Source organism: Amblyomma americanum, chromosome 2, assembly GCF_052857255.1.
Source record: "Amblyomma americanum isolate KBUSLIRL-KWMA chromosome 2, ASM5285725v1, whole genome shotgun sequence".
NCBI lineage: Eukaryota > Metazoa > Arthropoda > Arachnida > Ixodida > Ixodidae > Amblyomma > Amblyomma americanum.
Window position 1 is genome coordinate 222,100,387 of NC_135498.1, and position 19,318 is coordinate 222,119,704.

The following is a 19,318-nucleotide window of genomic DNA, read 5'->3' on the forward strand; positions in this document are numbered from 1 at the left end:
TCTGATCAGTGGGCGGACCTTATTTTCCTTTCCCTAACCACTGATTGGCGAGCTGGGTCGTTTGTTATTTTATTGGTTGCTGTCCCCGCTAAGGGCGGAGACAGAGGGTTTAAAACCAAGCGCTCTGGGTTGAGCGGGGGCTGAATTCGTCTGATCCACGATTTAGTCATGTAAATAGTTTTCTCCTTGCTTTGTTTCTTCTTGTTTTTTTTACCTATGTTGTAAATAAATAGTTAACCTTCTCCTTTCCTTGAGTAATGTGAATGTTTGCGAGTAGAACCACCGGGTCATCAAGAAACACCGATTTCATCATCAAGTAGTTTCCTCTCATCGCCACCGGAAAGGGAAACTCAACTCATACTTTGATGGGAAAACTCAATTGCAGTAGTGTCCTACTTTGCCTTTATTCCTGCCTGTGAGTCGCTAACTCTGGTAAAAAGGACAGTTGAGCTAGCTGGTATATCACTGTGGGTGGTACAGCGTAAAACGGACAAAAGACGAACAGAAGATCACACGGACAAGCGCTTACTAACAACTGAAAGTTTATCAGAAAAGACATGGATAAACACACCCAATCTACAACCAAGTGGGCATGTGCTTCCCCAGCAAGATGCAGAATAGGTTACCAATGGGAACCAAAATACATAATTTCGCAGTCATGGATAAGGACAGAAGTGCTCACGCACATGTCGCTTTTCTTGTGACTATGATTTGCGTTGCAGATTTCTCTTCTTAAGTGATCCTTATGGCTGTACAGAATTCTAGCTTTATTAAAAAGAGGAATGCATGCATTTTTACTCGAGGGAGACAAAAATCTCTGTAATGTAAAGGCAGGCTAGAAGGATCAGCTTTTAAATACATGTCGTGCTCTTGCATGTTCAAGCATTTCCAGGTTCGCCCTATATAATCCATGCCACAAGTAAAAGAGATGTCATAAACCACACCCTCAGCACATGGTGCAAACTGCAACTCATATTTCGCTTGGCACAATTTTTTGTTTTTCTTGATTGTTTTTGTTCATGGGCTCTTCTAACCTGGCTTTACATTACAGAGATTAGAGTATTAACAACTCCAGTTCCTGGAGTAAAAATGCATGCTCTCCTCGTTATGGCTATACAGAACTTTAGTTTTATTAAAGCTAAAGTTTTGTACAGCCATAAAAATCAGTTAACGAGAGCAATCTGCGAAGCATATTGTTATGACCAGGGGATTATTTCGACCACGATGAGTGATTGAAACCAGCTGGGTCCACTTGCATATGTATTTGTGGCATGCATATGTAATTGTAATTATATATATATGTAATGGCAACTGAGCTCGCTAATTTGCTAAATAATAACATAGGGTCCATTGTAGTGGCACAGCAGCTTCTGGAACAACACCGCTTTCTGACAGTCAGGAGTCAGCCACAGTCAGCCACAAGACCAAATAACCAGGGCTGTATGTGAAGTGACGGCGGTGGGCATCATAGCGCGCTTTGGACCGATCTTGGGAGGCGAGAATACGAAGGTGGGCAAGGCGCCGAGCCTCTTCGGCAAGACAAAGTGTCTCAGCAATGAAGGGATCTTCGTAACGCTCGGCAGAAAATGGTAGTATGGTCTCCAGGGTGTAGTGTGGGGGGTGAGCATATAGTAAAAAGAAGAGGCTGAAGCCATTGGTCTTACGGCGCGCGGTATTGAAAGCATAGGTGATGAATGGCAGGACGCTGTCTCAGTTTTTGTGCTTTGAATCAACGTAAATTTACAGCATGTTAGTGATCGTTCGGTTCGTGCGCTCAGTTAGCTCATTCGTCTGGGGATGGTAAGGCAAGGAATGGCGAAAATGCGATGCGCAAGAGCGGAGAAGCTGCTCCACGAAGTCAGCGGTGAACTGCTGACCACGGTCACTGATGATAACTTTTGGGGGTCCACGGCGGTGAACTATGGAGCGCAGCATAAAAGAGGACACATGATATGCTGTAGACAAGGGTAGTTTCGCAATACCGAGTAAGGTTATCAACGCAAACCACTATCCAGCGGTTCCCATGACAGGATTTGGGAAATGGGTCCAGGAGATCTATGCCCACTTGCTCAAACGGTGCGGTGGGTGGTGTCACAGGGTGAAGCTGACGAGATGCAATGCTAGTAGGGCGCTCGTATCATTGACACCGAGTGCAGCTGGCGACGTACCGCTCAGTTGCGGCCCACATTTTCGGCCAATAAAAGCACGCCTGGGTATGGTGTAGCGCTCGAGCCGACCCAAGATGTCCAGATGTAGGGTCGTCATGCATGGCCTGCAAGACAGAGGTGTACAGGGTCTTTGGAACTACTGGGAGGAAGCACTGGCCTGTAGACGAATAATTTTTCTTCCATAGAAGACCATCTCGCACACAGAAGTGGTTAGTACCGGAGGTGTCTTCAGCCTCCGCAAGAAGAGACTGCAGGGCTGAATATCTCTGCTGTTCCGCTTTGAATGTGGTGAGATCAGGAAAACACGGTGATACTGACACGATGGAGAGGTCGAAATTATTGATGTTAGACTCAACCTCAGGAAGGGGCAACCGTGAAAGATAGTTCGGGTCAGTGTGCCAGCGACCGCTCTTGTAGGCTACTGCGAAGTCAAACACTTGTAGCCGGAGAGCCCACCGTGCAAGGCACCCACACGGGTGACGAAGGTTAATGAGCTAGCAGAGGGCATGATAATCGGTGACGATGGTGAATGGGCGTCTATATAGATACGAACGGAAAAGCTGCATGGCGAAGATGACGACGAGGCATTCCTGCTCGTCGACTGTATAACTGCGCTCCAGCTTATTGAGCAAGCATTTCGCATAGGCAACAACGTGCTCTTTGTTGTCGCAGCACTGGACGAGCACAGTGCCGAGGCCAACACCACTGGCATCGGTATGAATCTCTGTGGGGGTGGATGGATCGAAGTGGCGAAGTACAGGGTGGGACATGAGACGGAATTTTAGTTGGCAGAAGGTGCAGTCTCACTCAGGGGTCCACTTGAAAGCTACATCTTTCTGAAGCAGGCCTATCAGAGGGTATGCGAAGTCCGCAAAGCGATGAATAAAGCGCCGAAAGTATGAGCATAAGTCTAAGATTCTTCGCAGCTCTTTGACTGACTGTGGTGGCTTGAACGACTCGATAGCTGCAGTCTTGCCAGGATCAGGTCTGATGCAGTCTTTGTCAACGAGGTGACCAAGCACTAACGCTTGACGTACACCAAAGCAGCACTCTTTACAGTTAAGCACAAGGCCAGCTTTGCGCATACAGTCCAGGATGAGAGCTAAACGGTTGTTGTGCTCACTGAACGTATTTCCGAATATGACAACATCGTCTAGGTAGCACATGCATATTTCCCATTTCAAATCGCGGAGTATAGTGCCCATAAATCTCTCGAAGGTGGTGAACGCATTACAAAGGCCGAATGGCATTACATAAAATTGTAATAATTGTAATTGTGAATTTGTAATAAACGCTGTTTTCTCTTTGTCCATGAGATCCACAGGGATTTGCCAATACTCCGACCGGAGGTCAATAGAAGAGAAATGAAAAAAGGCAGTCGGTGGCACCGTCGATTCGAAGAAGGGGGTATATGTCTTTTCTTGTGACGGCATTATGACGACGGTAATCCACGCAGAAACGCCATGACCTATCCTTTTTTCGGACAAGAATTACCGAAGCAGTCCGGGGACTCGACTCTTGTATAACACCTATGGTTAACATCTCCTTCACTTGTTCATTGATCACCTTGCGTTCAAAGGTTACACTTGGTAGGGCTTCTGTCAGATCGGATGTGAGGCACCAGTGTTAACCCTGTGCAAGGTCCGAGACGAGGGGATGGAAGATGGGCTGCCAGGTTGTGAAAAGTCAAACACAGTGGAGTGTCACAGGAGGATGGCCAACAGAGCACGGCACTCATGCGTGGAAAGCGAGTTGCCGATCATGCGAAGTAGCTGCGACTCTTTGTAAAACTTTGGTACTGTTTTGCCCAATGCGTCGGTAACGAAGGTAATGGATACCTGCGAGTCGTAGCTCCATGATGCAAGCTTCAAACCTTCACGCAGAACTACAGATTCTGTCGAACAATTCACTGTCCACAGTTCAGTGCATTCGTTGGTGACGGAAATCATGGCATGAGGAACCAAAATATTCTTCCTCATGCAGATCAAATGGTTCGGATCCACAGTTGCATCAAACATGTCGAGAGTGGTGTCAGGGCAGGAAACCGGTGTGCATACAGCCGAAGAAAGAGGCACGACAGTATCTCAGGTAACACAGAACACACTCTCTCCACTGCACGAGCCTTCCATAAGGCCAGTGGTGAAAATTTACCGATGCTGAGCTCACTGGTGTGACAGTCGACGTCAGTGCCACACATCTGCAAAAAGTCAAGGCCAAGAATAACGTTATGCATCGATCGGGTGAGAACCGCCATTTCCGTGCTGAACACTGCACCACTCAAGGAAACCTTAACATTACACACCCCAACTGCAGGCAACGATTTGCCACTCACACCACAAAACTGGACATTTTTGTTCCATCGAAATAAAACTTTATGTCCAAGGAGACACTTAAAAGCAGCACTCATAACTGAAACAGTAGCACCGGTATCCACTAAAGCCATCACAGGTGCACCATCCACTAGCACATTCACTTTGTTCCGTAACATAACTACAAGCAGGGGTATCTCTTCCGGCAGCAGACTTCCAGCGACCTCACCCTCATCGGTTGCACACACTAGTTTTCCGGCGTAAGTGAGGAGGAGCGGCGTCGGGGTGATGGAGATCGACGAGTGCGGAAAGCTGGAGGTGGTATCACACTTCTATCCGATGCCGGCAAGCGATTCCGCATTTGTGCAGGCCATGGGTTGCCGGAATCAGGCAGGTGGGATGGGCACCGAGAAGGAGCAGGTTGGTAATCCGGCCGCGGAGGATAGGTGGAGGAGCTGTAGTGGAATGGTTGTTGGCGGGGACAAAATCGCGAGATGTGACTGGGGCTGACCACAGTGGTACCACACAAGAGAGGGACCAGGAGCAGGCTGCGCCGGCAAGTAGTCATCATACGAAGTACAGGGCCGAAAGTTCTCATCGTATGTGGCTGGCGCAGGCTGGTAAAAGCAGGATCCGTGCTCCGGGAGCAATCACAGTATGTTGCTCGGCCGCAGCCCTCAGGGTACCCGGTGCTCCTCAAAGTCCGCTGTGTTAACGATGGCTGGCAGAGGAGGACGCGTAGGATACACAGGAGGGAGCGCTGAAGAATTCTGAGTGAGTTTCAGTGACCTGGTCAACTCTTCCCAAACAATCTGGCAGATCGTGGAACCCAGACCACATTACAATGGTGTGTCTACAGCTGCTACCGTCGTCACCCCGCCCAAACATCCTAATTTCGGTGTGGTGCGAAGCTTTTTCAAAGTCTCAAACATGCGGCAGAGCTGGATGACGTCAGACACGGACTCCAGACTTGCTTTTCCGATAAGAAAATTGTAGATGTCTTCAGCAAATCCTTTAAGTAAGTGGCCAACTTTGTCCTCTTCTGTCTTGACCGGAGAGACGAGCTTCCATAGCTTTACAATTTCTTCAGAGTGCTTTGTACATGTCTCACCGGGAAGCTCAGCCCTTTACGCAAGTGCTTGTTGAGCCTGCTTTTTCTTCACAACTGAGTCATCGAAGCACTTCTTGCGCTCCTCTACAAAGCGGTCCCATGTCGCAAAAGAACCCTCGTGGTTGTCTTACCATGTTAGGGCCATGTCGGTTAGGGAAAACACGACGTTGGCAAGTCGGGCGGAGGGGTTCCACTTATTTTAACAACTCGCCCATTGGTAGTGGGTGAGCCATTCATCGACGTCATCACTGGTTGAGCCCGCGACCGAACGTGGCTCCCGGTAATGCTGCCATGAACTGCTGGGCACAGGCTCAGAGCGTCGTCATCCAGGGACATCATGGGCACAGAAGGAGGCAGACCAGCAATGCGAAGGTCAAGCTGGGGATCCATCTTCGGGGAACCTGTATACCCAGCACCTCCACCAAGATGTTATGACCAGGTGTTTAGTCGGAACACGACGGGAGACTGAAACCAGTTGGGTCCGTTTGCCAAGCACAAGATGCATCTACCTCGTTCTTCTTATCTTCTGCGCACTCAGCGATGTCGGTCAAATAGAATAGGCATTGCCTCTTCATGGGCATCACAATATAATATTCAGAAGAGCAGCGACACTTCTGTTCTTATCTGCACTGTGAAATTATGTATCTGATTTCCCATCAGTAACGCATTCTGTATCCTGTTGAGAAAGTGCATGCGCTCCTGGTTGTAGATTAAGTTTACATTACCCATGTGTTTCAGTTGTAAGTGCTCGTCGACCTTTGTCCATTTTGTGCCGTGCCACCCTTAAGTAATTTTCGTATAGTATGAGGCACAGATGTTGAGGTGGTAATGAAAGGCATGGAAGATGCATCTTCCAGTCGCCGCAGGGCACAGGTTATCTGTAAACTGACCCATTTTACCCTTCCTGGGGAGCACCAGTAATACAGTTAAACGTCCGTTTAACAAAGTCTGTAAAGTCGGCAGTTTATTTCGCAGTACTGAACATCCGCTACATCGAAGCTCATCTCCTAGCATGTTAAGAATCCGCTAAAAATATCTTGCAAATAACTCACGAGAAAGTGGTCCCTTCTGCCCTTTCTTTGCCAGCAGCAACAGCGTTACGCGTGTCTTGCTTGTGCTGCGAGCTCGTGAGCCACCTCAGCACGTCTATCACGCCTGCTACCTCGCAGGTGACTGGGACGACGCATCCATCTTGAGTTGCTGTCATCATCCTCTTGTAAGTGGCGCGAGCACACCACTAACAACGCCGATACAATGACTTGTTCCGCCCCTACCCCCGCTGTGACCTCGTGGCTGTCTGCCCCCGCCCTCCTTCTCCCCTTACTCTCTTCTTTCTCCAAGTTGGCGAGAGCAAGATGGGTGTCCTTCAATCACCAACCAATGAAATGAAATCCTTCGTTCCTCGTGTTTTCCACCGCAAGCGTGAGTGTCTCTCTTTTTGCACATACGTGCATCATCCAAGCGAGAAGTAAAGTTGTCAGGTATGAAGCGCACAACGGGCTTCACAGCTGGCAGGTGTGCCAATGGCACTGACCCTTCAGCCAAGCTTTGGGCATTTGCAAACGCGATAAATGGAGTGAGCTACCTTTGAACACAGGCAGCGCGTTGCATTCGGCACCAATTCTGGGCAACATAGCGAGAGGCGCAGGCTGGTCTGGCATGCTGCCAAGGCTGCACAGACATTCGTGCCAGCCTCGCCCATACTACCCCAGATGGTGCGGCCAGCGGCATGCTCACTATGACCGTTGTTGTATCTGCGTATGCCTATGCGCTCTGTATGTGAAAGAATTACGTATGCGCTCCAATTAGTGCTTCAGCATGCACTCCGTTCAGCCAGTCACGTCTGCGATACAATTTTAGCATGAGAGCTCTACTCCTGCTGTTCTCATTCAAGCTCGGTATGCAAAACGACCTCGAGAGCACAGGTGGCAATGCTACGTCACAGCTGGCATGCACTCCTCCGCCGCACTGACTCCTCTTCGACACTGCTCTGTACCGCGTGATTAAGAGCTGCGCTGCCTGATCTCAGAACAGTACAGACAGATGGCGCTGCAGAAAGAAATGTGTAATAGTTGCAGAAAGAATTGCAGAAAAGCAGCTTTCACTCTGTATTAAGGTTTTCCAGAATTGTGATAAACCTATGTTAATTTTTCCTCAGGTTCGTTTTCAGCCAGCAATGAAATTTCGTAACATTGAAAGTGCAGCAAAATCTGCTTCGTTATATTGGAGGTAGAAATACATGGTGTTCTACGGACACGAAGTTATGAAAACTGAAATACCGTATCTACTCAAATGTAATGTGAGTTTTTTCCAGGGTTTTTTCCCCTTAAAGTCTGCCCTCGCGTTATAATCGAATACCGCACTTCGATTGGCCTAAAGCAGTGCCGCGGTGCAGCCATTTCAAAGCAATCAGCTTGGTTTCAGTTTCCGCAGTTTTGTGATCTTACGCACACGATGGCAACGCGTCGTGCTTAGTGCGACGCTCGTTTTAAGAGAAAAGCGATACTGTTAGCTGAACATTACCCAACTCGCCCAACTTTGGGTTTTGCCCGAAGTGGTAGTTTCATGCCATTTTTGTTTTTATCTAAATGATGCAGTTAAAGAGGACATGCCCTCGCTTTCTTGGGGAGGGTTTGAAATCACCTCACCACTTACGACACTCTTTGAGAAGCTATATTTATTGTGCGTCACCATGCCACTCGGCGATAGCCTGCTCTAACTTGAGTTTCACCTCCACATATGTTTCAATATTTCCTAGTCTTTGCAACGGGTAAGAGCATAGGTTTTTAGCAGTGAAAGTTCAGTGTCGGAATGTCTCTGTTGAAGATTTCAATGAAGCGGAAAGCTGATGTTGAGAAGCAGTCGATGGGAACAGTTGAATTTCTTCACTGAATTGTGAGATAAGGTGATAAGTTTAATCTTCCATCAGGCTGTGTCTGTGCCAAAGGAGTACAACGTGTGATGCCACTTCACCTCCTGTCATCATAACAAGTACGGTACCATAACCGGAAATGCCCATCACAACAAACGTGACTCAACTGAAGGCCTCGCTCAGAAAACAGCTGGACTTTTCCCAGAAGCCTGCCAGGACAGCAGAAAAAATGCAGGGAGCAAGCTGCAAAATTTGCAAAGCCATTCACCGATGGGTTGTTTGTGAAAAACTTCTAGCTCGAAGCTGCATGGGTTATCTGTCCCAGCATGAAAAAGGAATTTGAAAAATTAGCCTTTCACCTAATACTGCTGTGGAGAGAATTACTGAGATGAGCTATGACATTGAAAAATGCCTTGATGAACCAATATCGGGACTTGCAAGCGTTTTCCCTTGCCATTGACGAAAGCACTGACATTACAGATAACACCCAGTGTGCAATTTTCATTAGAGGTATAAAGACAAAATTCTCAAAGTGACAGAAGAACTACTCGACTCTGTCCTGAAGAAAGGCACCACTGCAGCAGCGGATATCATTTCAGTGTTTGAAGGCATTGTTGATAGAGCAGATGGTGTGTGTTGCAACCAACGGTGTGCCACCAATGGTCAAAAGCAGGAGCAGTCTTGTAGAATGTTTCAAAATGAAGCCTGCAGGGCTTGGTGCCACCAAACAGTTTGTAGTGGTGCACTGCATCTTGCAACAAGAGGCGTTGTGCAGCAAGACACTGAATATGATATCTGTCACAGATGCTGTGTTTGGTGCAGTGAACTTTATCCATTCAAGAGCACTCAACCACCGTCACTTCAACTGAAGGTGACCTTAATCAATGATAAATTGCTCGTTGCTGGCCAGATGTTTTCGTGGGATGATACCACTAGCGCAAGAGTGAAACTGCCATCGAGGAACACACGAAAAAGTGAATGACGTAGTGCGCGGATCCAGAAGGAATTAAGACTTATTAACATTAATGCGCGGAGTATAATCAACAAAAGCGAACAGCTTGAGGCACTCCTTCTTGGGTACAATCCACATATCGTCATCATTACGGAGACATGGCTTCGCGATGAAATAGATAACAAAGACGTTTTTCCTCCAACTTATCAAATCTATCGGCGTGACAGATTATCAAGAGGTGGTGGAGTGGCGGTTTTAGTTAAAAACAATATTCATGCGACTTTAACTCAGCAAATTGATGACCATGAAAGCATTTCCCTAAAGCTATCTTTTAGGGGCCGTTCCATTTTTCTATTTGCTGTTTACCGAGCTCCAGATTCCCCTCCTCAGTTTCTACGTGATTTGTCGGAACACATGTCATCATTCAAACATAAAAACGTAGTTCTTGTCGGTGATTTTAACTTACCTAACACTAATTGGGAGTTGGCCTCATCTAATTCACGACATTGCGCAAATGCTGAGCACTTATTTGATATTATGCTGTGTCACAATTTGAAACAGGTAGTCGGACAACCTACACGTATTCATGGCTCATCTGCTTCCATTCTTGACCTGATTTTTGTGAACCGCTCTTTTGAAATGTTTTCAGTTTCGATCCATCAAGGACTATCTGATCATGAGTTGGTGTATTTCACTTGCGATTTCGTCGCTGATAAATGTGCCGTACCGTCCAAAACCGTACTTGTAAAAGATTTCTCACGTGCCAGGGATGAGATTGTTTAGATCTGTGTCTCAGCACCTTTGTCGGAACTGACACATCTGATCTCTGGATCAAGTTTAAAGACATATGCACATATTGTATCAACCAATTTATTCCATCAAGAGCTAAAAAAAGTGGCAAATCTAATCCCTGGATTACGCGAGAAATCTTGCATCTCAAAAGAAAACTTAAACGCTTAAGAAGAGCCCGTGTCCCTCACAACATCATTCAAATGAAGCAGGCTTCTTTGAACAAAGCTGTTGCGGCTGCTAAGCGACATTACTTTCAAAACATTTTGCCGAATTTCATTCGTAACGCTCCTCAGAAATTTTGGAATTTTTTAAGCAAAGAAAAAAAATCCCTGCCTGCGATGATGCATGAGGGCACGTTGCTCACCAACAAAAAAGATATTGCTGACAAGTTCAATTCATATTTTCACAGTGTGTTTTCCCAATCTGCAAATAATTTCACAACTCGTGATTCTTGTTCCCAGCCTGTGCACGATCTCGTATCTCAACCTGGTATTTTTGCAATGCTTTTGAATCTTAAAACAAAAGCAACTCCTGGGCCTGACGAAATACCTAATTCATTTTTACATCGTTATCCTGAGATGGTTTCGCACTTTCTTGCTATCATTTTTCGTGCTTCTCTTTTGTCTTCAAGTCTACCACCCGATTGGAGGGTGGCCCGTGTCGTTCCCATACACAAAACAGGTGATACCGCATTCTTTAATAATTACCGTCCCATATCGTTGACCTCTTCATGCTGCAAGCTTCTTGAACATATCGTAGCCAATTACATTAAAACATTTCTCGATGACAACAACAAATTATCGGCTTTCCAGCATGGTTTCCGCAAAGGCTTTTCTACGGTCACCCAACTTACATCCGTAATTCACAATTTCGCTCAAGTTCTGGACCATTCCGGCCAAATAGATGTCATATTTCTAGATTTTAAGAAAGCTTTTGATTTAGTTCCGCACAATAAGCTTATCCATAAACTAGAAACTATAGGTCTTCCTTCTTTTATTGTTAATTGGGTTGCGGCTTATTTATCTAACCGATTTCAATATGTTAGTATCGATGGTCATTGTTCTAACAAGCTTCCAGTCACTTCTGGTGTCCCGCAAGGCAGTGTCCTTGGGCCATTACTGTTTCTTATCTATATTAATGACATTACAGACATCATCTCTCATCCTGTTCAAATTAGGTTGCTTGCCGACGATTGTGTTTTGTTTAATGAAGTTAAAGTTCAAGACGACCAGATTTTACTTAATCATAACCTACACAATGTTAGTGAATGGTGCGTTAAATGGGGGATGGAACTAAACGCTGACAAGACAGTATTTATGCGGATTACTAATAAAAGAAACAGTCATTTCTTTTCATATAATCTTCCCACTCGGCACCCTTCAGAAGTCAAAGAATACAAGTACCTAGGAGTAACACTAACGAATAATCTTAGTTGGAATAAACATATTGAAACCGTATGCTCTTCTTCATTTCGCAATCTCTGTTTTCTTAGGCACAAGTTAAAACAAGCTCCCCCTAACGTTAAGAAATTGGCATATTACACCATGATTAGACCAAAACTTGAGTATGCATGCACTGTTTGGGATCCTCACACAAAGACTAACATTAATGCCCTTGAAAGAATTCAGCGCAAAGCAGTTCGGTTTATATTTTCTAAATATCGCACCACTGACTCACCATCTGCTCTGTTGCTTCAACATAATATACAGTCCCTTGAAACTCGGCGTAGAATACTAAGGTTAAGATTTCTCTTTCTATTGAAAACTAACAAACTGTCAATGGCCCCCGATTTGTATCTCCAACCGATAACGTCCAGGTCAACAAGAAACAGGCACACTGAATCGTTAAAACCTTACTTTGCCAGAACTAACATATTCAAATTCTCTTTTTTTCCCCGCACCATTACCGAGTGGAATCAGTTACCACCATCATCAACAGTTGACGTTGATGCCATTGAACAGGCCGTTCATTGATTTTTGTTTTGTGCTTTTTTTGTATTGTGTTTATTGTGCCCCTCCTGCCAGGGCCCTTCACTGGGCCTGCAGTATGTCCTAAATAAACAAATAAATAAATAAATAAACTCTCTGTTACAAAACATAGAATGCGATAGTAGGGAGATCCCATACCGCATGGACGTGCACCGGTTGAGTTGTGCAAAAGTGCTGAAGAGGTTTTTTCGACCTCAGAGAAGAAATTGACAGCTTCTTGAAAGAACAAAACAAACCATCGCTGAACTGTCAGATGAGCAATGACTCCGTTCCCTTGCATTTCTCACAGATGTATTTTAACCTGGACATCTTGAATGCAAAACCTCAGGGAAAACAAAAAATCACAACGAAATTGAGTGAGGACGTTCGTGCATTTCAGATCATATTATACTATTCTTGCAGCGGTAGATAGTAGCAAACAAGCTGGACCAATTTCCATCTCTCAAGTCATCTAGGTACTCTGCTTAAGTTTACTTTGCAATCTCGAGGAAGAATTTTAAATGTAGTTTCAACATATCCGCAGCCTCTATAAAAAGAACTTATCTTTACCCTTTGCTGCACAAGTCGACGATGTTGAGCCCGAGTTGCAAATGTAGCTTACTGAGCTTCAAGTGAGTACCATATTACGACAGAAGTTTGAAGATGTAGGTGTCCCGGAGTCTTACACTTTTTGGATAAAATCATTTGTGTAACTCTGTGGCACGAAGTGGCAAGAATCACTGCCCTGTTCGGGAGCACATACCTGTGCGAGCACCCATTCTCTTTACTGAAAGTGAACAAATCTGCTCTGCAGTCAAGGATGACAGACGTCACAAGAATTTTCTGCCAATGTGGTCCATAGAGGAAAACAAGTCAGAGCCCTGCGGCTGATGTATACAAATAATGAAACAGTCATTATTTTAAAAGGTCTATTAAAGTTTATTTTCCAAAGCAATAAAAATAAGCTTTATTTTCTACCAAAAGAAACGAAATTATACGTAAACAACGTCAACATGCACACCTTCACATCCACATGCGAAGGCGTGCTGGGCAACTGCACTGAATAACCTGAACTGACACCACCAAGAGCAGCCTCAAGCTCAGCAGTGGCACTGAGCTCCAGCTGCTGCTGCTGCATAAAGCACACTGATGCTACGTCATCTCTGACATATAAAACCATCTGTGTTTGTTTTTGTTTGTGCTCACAAAACATTGGGATACAAAGCCTTCAGAAATCTTTTCCAGCTTCTAAGGGGCCACAGACACTTGGTGCAGTACATGAAAAACCATATGTAAGTAGCTAGCGCCACCCTGCGGCAAAAGAAGACGCACGAGGCCGCGGAGGAAGAAGGAAAAGCGGAAGTGGAACGTGGCGAAGAGTGCGTGCGGGGGAGAACAGGAAGAACGTGGTCGGCGACAGACGTGTACGAGATCTGCTGGCTCCCCGAGTTTCCAGGCTTGGGCCTCAGCCGCAGACGTCCGGGCTACTAGACCTGGACAGCTGTCGTCGAGAGCCTGAGCCACCAGACCCAGGCGCTGCTGTTCCCCTCCTGTGCGGCAGCCTCAGAGCACGGCCACCTCCATCGCCCCGCTGCTTCCCCGGGCTACATGACCTGGGGGCGCGCCTGTGTTCCACAGGTGTGGAAGATTCCTGCGGCAGGTTGAGGCCTGCCATGGAGACTGCCACCCACCCTACACGGCATCGACCAGAGCTCATAAGACCATAGACTGTGCGGATGCGCCCCACCGCACCTCCTTGCCGATGAACATGGAATGCTGAGTGAACCTTTCCTTTCTTTTCCCGAGCTCTCCTTTGTCTTCCGTGAGTGTTGTCTTTGTTTGTTTGCTTTCCTTGTGAATCCTCTCCTCTCAAGGCTTACATTAGAGTTTCTTTTTTTTTCCACATGCCGCCTGGTCTATATGGTCTATTTCTTCTGCCGTTTAATGCGCGGTAATCTAACCTGCAGTCCTTCCCCTCACACCGTACCACCAACTGCTGCTGCTGCTGCAGTCTCGCGCTGAGATAACATGATGACAGAGGCAGTAGGTCTGGAAGATACCAGCAGGAAAATAGGCACAGGCGGAAAAATGCCATCTTAAACAGTGATTTCAGCTCGATGCTGCTATTTGAGCATTGTGATGCAGTAATGAAAGACACTCTGTCAGCTGGCACACGTCTATACATTGGTCAACAATGTCAAGGACATTCGACACAGACTGAGAATAAGCAGATACGTGCACACTCGTGGTGTGGAGGATGCAAAACTCACGGGTGTTCCTCCAGGGAGAAGATCGGGCTCTGCAGGGCAGCCAAGGGAACCACTGCAATCGACAGAGGCCGCGACACTCAACTCTGTACTTCTACTGTAGTTCAGGAATGCCCCCCTTCGTGACTGCCCATCCAGCGTAAACGAGGCTGTTTATTAATTCTATAGTGACCGCACCACAGCCAAAGGCACTTCAGTGGAGGCACATTATCCTGGTGCATCCAAATGCATTCAGCTACCACCATCTGTTCAATATCTTAAGGATATTTTCGGGGCTTGAGGTAATCGATTCCACATGTACTATGCAAACAAGGCTGTGGGCCTAACCTAAGCACACAAAACAATCACCTTTTCCTTTCTTCTTTGTGTCGTTTTTATTCACGATTAATTATTACGGACAACTTGCTTTATGGACAGCTTTGCTCAGGAATCCAGGTGTGATGAGCTCTTTACTCTTCTGCCCTATCCCGTCCCTTCTTTCCACCTGCACTGCTATTGAAGTCATGTTTAACCAACTAGCCCAACAAGCATCAATCTTGTGATGAGTCACGACAGTGAGATGGCAGTGACTCGAATGAGAAAGCATCCAAGAGAGATGCCTACAGGATGGACAAAACAGCAGACTCACCAACTGTGTTGAGTTCTCGGTTGTAGATGGGCCGCGTGTCAACTGCCGAGATTGTCCAGCTGCACACAGCAGAGGCGGCAGTACATGAGGCCACATCAGCGTAGCTTTTCTATGAAGGGGCACAGTCCCACAGAACACAAGACAGCCTTTCTGGCTCTCAGGCCCTTCCGGTTACTACACTTCAGAGCCAACCATATGTAGCTTAGTTCCAGCCCCTCGTTGACGACTGGCACCCGTGAGGAAGCAGGCTGCCAAGAGTCATGCAAGAAGCGAGTACCCCAAGGGGAAAACTCACGCCTGGTCTTCAGCCAGATCAGTGGCCCGGTCGCTGAGCAGGCGAGCCTTCTGTCGCCCCAGGAAACGCTCGGCCTCAAACACGTTCTCCAGGTGCGAGCCCGGCTTGATAATGAGCTGCAGAGGTTCAGTGCAAGAGAACACTCCAGGGATATACCCGCAATTTTAAACAGCCATGCAGCATCGCTGAGATAAAGCCACCATTTTGCAAAATTGGCACTGTCACATGCTTTGCGTCGACATTGAAGCATAAGAGAAGAGGAGCGCCACAGAAGAAGTAGGCCTCAGCCTGGGTGCTCAGCGCCACCGTCTTGAGGCACATACGAAGGCTGGACTACCCCGCAAGCTCCACCAAAACTGTTACGTACAGAGGTGTATATTTACAACATTCTCCAGTGGGGACCCAGCATGGCAAGAGCTGCTACACTCTTCTTTGCTTGCACGTCAGCATTGACACAAAACACGTGACCAGTGTGCAGATATTAAAAGAAACTGTGTGAAAATACCTCTCAAGCAATGTCCGAAATTCTAGTAGCAAGTTATACATGATTTACTAATGAAACTTTGATTTTCGCTGCAAATGATCACTCGCAAAATACTAACTCCTTTTCAGCAAAAGCAAAAATGGCAAAGCCTTGCACTGCAGGTCCCCGAGTGGCCTTGAGGTGCATGGCAGCACCTCAAGTGAGCAAGGCACTCACGTCCAGGTAGAAGTTGTCCAGCTCTTTTGGCCGGTCCTTGAATGCATAGCCCACCCGGAGTTCCACGCTGGACAGCTGCACACAACCAGAGAGCGTCCATCCTGAGCACCCACACTGGGGGTGGCATCTGGCCGAGCAACAAGTTTAGAGGGGCTTTGCTGCACAGGCCTCGACCAGCTTTGTGCAAGTGCAATGACATCAACACAGTGCCACTTCATTTTGCTTGACTCCGATCATCCAGAAACAAGCCTGCTCATTCTAATGAGATGAGCTTTTACATTTCCAGTGAACTTGTAGTGAATAGCTTCGATGTGAACAATAACTGCATGCAGCACATTTCGCACCCTCAAGAAGAAGGATAGATAGCTGGGAAAGTTAGGAATAGTAGTTCATTGCGGGTGGTACAATGCGAAAGATAACAGAGTGACACAGATGAGCACTGACTCACAACTGATGTTTTATTAAGAAAAACATATTTCATACATTATTATATATATATTTTTCTCAACAAAAAATTAGTTGCGAGTCAGCACTAGTCTGTGTAACTCTATTATCGTCTTTTGCATGTTTCGCATTGCAACACCAACAATGCACCCTCACGTTGCTAGTGCTGTTCTGTGAGGTGTACGTTACACAAATAGATTTCATTATTTTAGCATGTGGGCGACATGGCTTAGCAAGGTGTGCGTTTGGGCTAGTTTGGGTTGGGGTTGGTTTGGGCGTGCTTGACACAAAGTAGTCAGAAAACACAAGGATGAGTGAAGGTGACAGACCAGTGCAACTTCCACCTAAATTTTATTCGAAAAATCGTTCGACATATATATATATAGGGACAAGTAAGGGTTGGAAGAAGGAAAGCTAGTTTTGGGCTTGTACGTCGACTTCTCTAAAGCTTTCGACACTATCAATCATGCAGTGCTGATAAGGAAGCTGGAACATTATGGCTTTCGCGGAAAAGCCAGTGCCCTTATCAATTCCTACCTAAAACACCGTACCCAAATAGTAGCCATAGATGATTCTTTGTCCGACCCACTTCATGTTTTCTACGGCGTACCACAAGGGAGTAGTATCCTGGGCCCCTTTCTTTTTGCCCTGTATGTGAACAATATGTACAGCATAGCTCCATCCGCTATATTTATAAACTATGCAGATGACACAAGTATATTTTTTACAGGGGAATCAAGCGATCAGATAATAGCTGCAGCCAATGTAGCACTAATGAAGCTTGATGAATGGACACAAAAAAATAGCCTGAGGATAGACGCTGATAAAACAAAAGCGGTTCTGTTTCATAGTCGAAACAAAAACATCGATACACAAAATAAAATTTTACTACGCTCAACTGTCATCGAGATTGTGCCTAGGTTTAAGACTTTGGGCGTCATTTTTCAAGACACAATGTCATGGGATGACCACGTCGATTCCACTGCAAAAAAGTTGTCACAAATAGGCGGCATAGTTTCTCGAAATCATCATGTATTCCCTCGCCACATATTGATGTTAATTTACAATAGCCTTTTCTCCTTTAGAGTGAACTATTGTCATCTGGTATGGGCATCAACTAGTAAATCTAACATTGAAAGGCTGCTCATTCTGCAAAAAAATTTTTAGAGCTGTAGAAAATGTACCAGTGCACTCTCATACGCGTGCGTTATTCGCAAAGTACAGCGTTATTCCAGCCACAAACTATTACGAATACCGGCTTTGCAAACTCTTCAAACAAGATGCTAAATATAATAATTGTTTTATTCAGGAAATAGCTAAACTACAAAGAAATCTAGAGCCTTACAATACACGCCATTTCGAGCCACGGAACGTTAAAACAAGCAGAACAACATACGGCCTTCAAATGTTGCAGAACAAACTGCCAAGGATACTGAACAGTTTAGAAGCTCGAAATATACAAATTGAAAAAATTACGTTCAAGACATTGCGCAAGTTTTTCAAACTGTAGTACACATCTTTGTCTTTTTTCTTAAATTTTTTTTGCATGAAAAATGTAGTTGTATGTATGCCACTCTTAAGTTATCATGTATGCGCCATGTATGCATCATGTGCTGCTGTATGTATGCGCCATGTATGCACCATGTACTGTACCCTCGATTTCTTTCGTCATGACTTACGTGCTGTTTACCTCTGGCCCTGTCAAGCTGGCTACTGGGAGCTTTTTCTGCAGGCCTCCTACATCATGTACAGTGATGTAAATAAACTCTATTCTATTCTGAACCAGCAAAGGCTTACAAGACAGGACCACAAAGCCAAAGTCATGTTGTCTTGTGGCTAGGGCAGATACCAAATGTCTACCAAATTTGTGAAATTCGCATTTATTTCACCGACATTAAGATTTTCTAAAACTGTTTTTCCTAAAGTGGCTTCTGCTCTAAAAAGTTGCCAATCTGCTAAATGAAGTTTCCACCGCTATGGTTTTTGTCAAGGTGACTTTCAGTGAAGATAAGCTTATTAGCACAGGTAGGTTAGCATAGGGCTTGTCTAAAACATGCCACTTAAAATTGAAAACAGACGCTGAACTAGAAGATAAATCAATACAGCTCATTTCCTCTGACCTCAGAGGGCATCAGTAAACGGAGATTGTTACACAGTGTAAAATCCTCGGTCACTTGACTCTACTGTCTGTTCTTTCACTGCCTCAAAACCAGGAATGGGTGAAACACAAAGGTGCCCCTGTGCTGTGTGATGTCAGTGCATGTTAAAGATCTCCAGGTGGTGGAAATTATTCCAGAAACCTCTGCACCTCTTTCTCACTTTCTTCTTTCACTTCCACCTTTATCCCTTCCCTTACGGCACCATTCAGGTGTCCACCCAGACATGTGAGACAGTTACTGCATCATTTCCTTTCCTCAGAGCCAATTTTTCAGTTTTCATTAAAATCTACAACTACCAAATATGGCTTTGGTAGCTGTTCTAAAATGTCCAAATCATTAATCGCTACTATGAGATGTGGCTCCAGATATGCACAGCGCACTGTTATTGTTCTCTGTGTAAGCAGAGTGGCTACTACAACTTCAAATCTAGTTTTTAATACAAGGTCACGAGCTGCAATGTCATTTTTTACTACGATAGCAATGCCACCCAAGAACCGGCTTGCCTGTTCTCAGTCGTGGCGAAAGACTATGTTTCTTGGGTAAATTTGTGTGTCGGGAACCTAAATTTATTTCTTGTAGACACAAGGCCACAGGTGACAGTTTGGCTAATATGTCTTATGTCATTTAGGTTATATGTACAAGTCCCCTGCAATT

The 19,318-nt window shown here is 45.6% G+C and overlaps 1 protein-coding gene across 1 annotated transcript in view; it reads right to left on the reverse strand.

Annotated features, from left to right (window-relative positions):
• The window catches only part of LOC144122187 (endothelin-converting enzyme 1-like), a 168,247-nt gene that overhangs the window by 53,931 nt on the left and 94,998 nt on the right, over positions 1-19,318 (reverse strand). Inside the window, exons 9-12 of the mRNA XM_077655762.1 lie at positions 16,062-16,136; positions 15,362-15,477; positions 15,067-15,125; positions 14,442-14,493 (exon numbers count right to left, since the gene is read on the reverse strand). Coding sequence (XP_077511888.1) covers positions 14,442-14,493; positions 15,067-15,125; positions 15,362-15,477; positions 16,062-16,136 — 302 coding nt within the window. The remainder of the gene's footprint in view (positions 1-14,441; positions 14,494-15,066; positions 15,126-15,361; positions 15,478-16,061; positions 16,137-19,318) is intronic.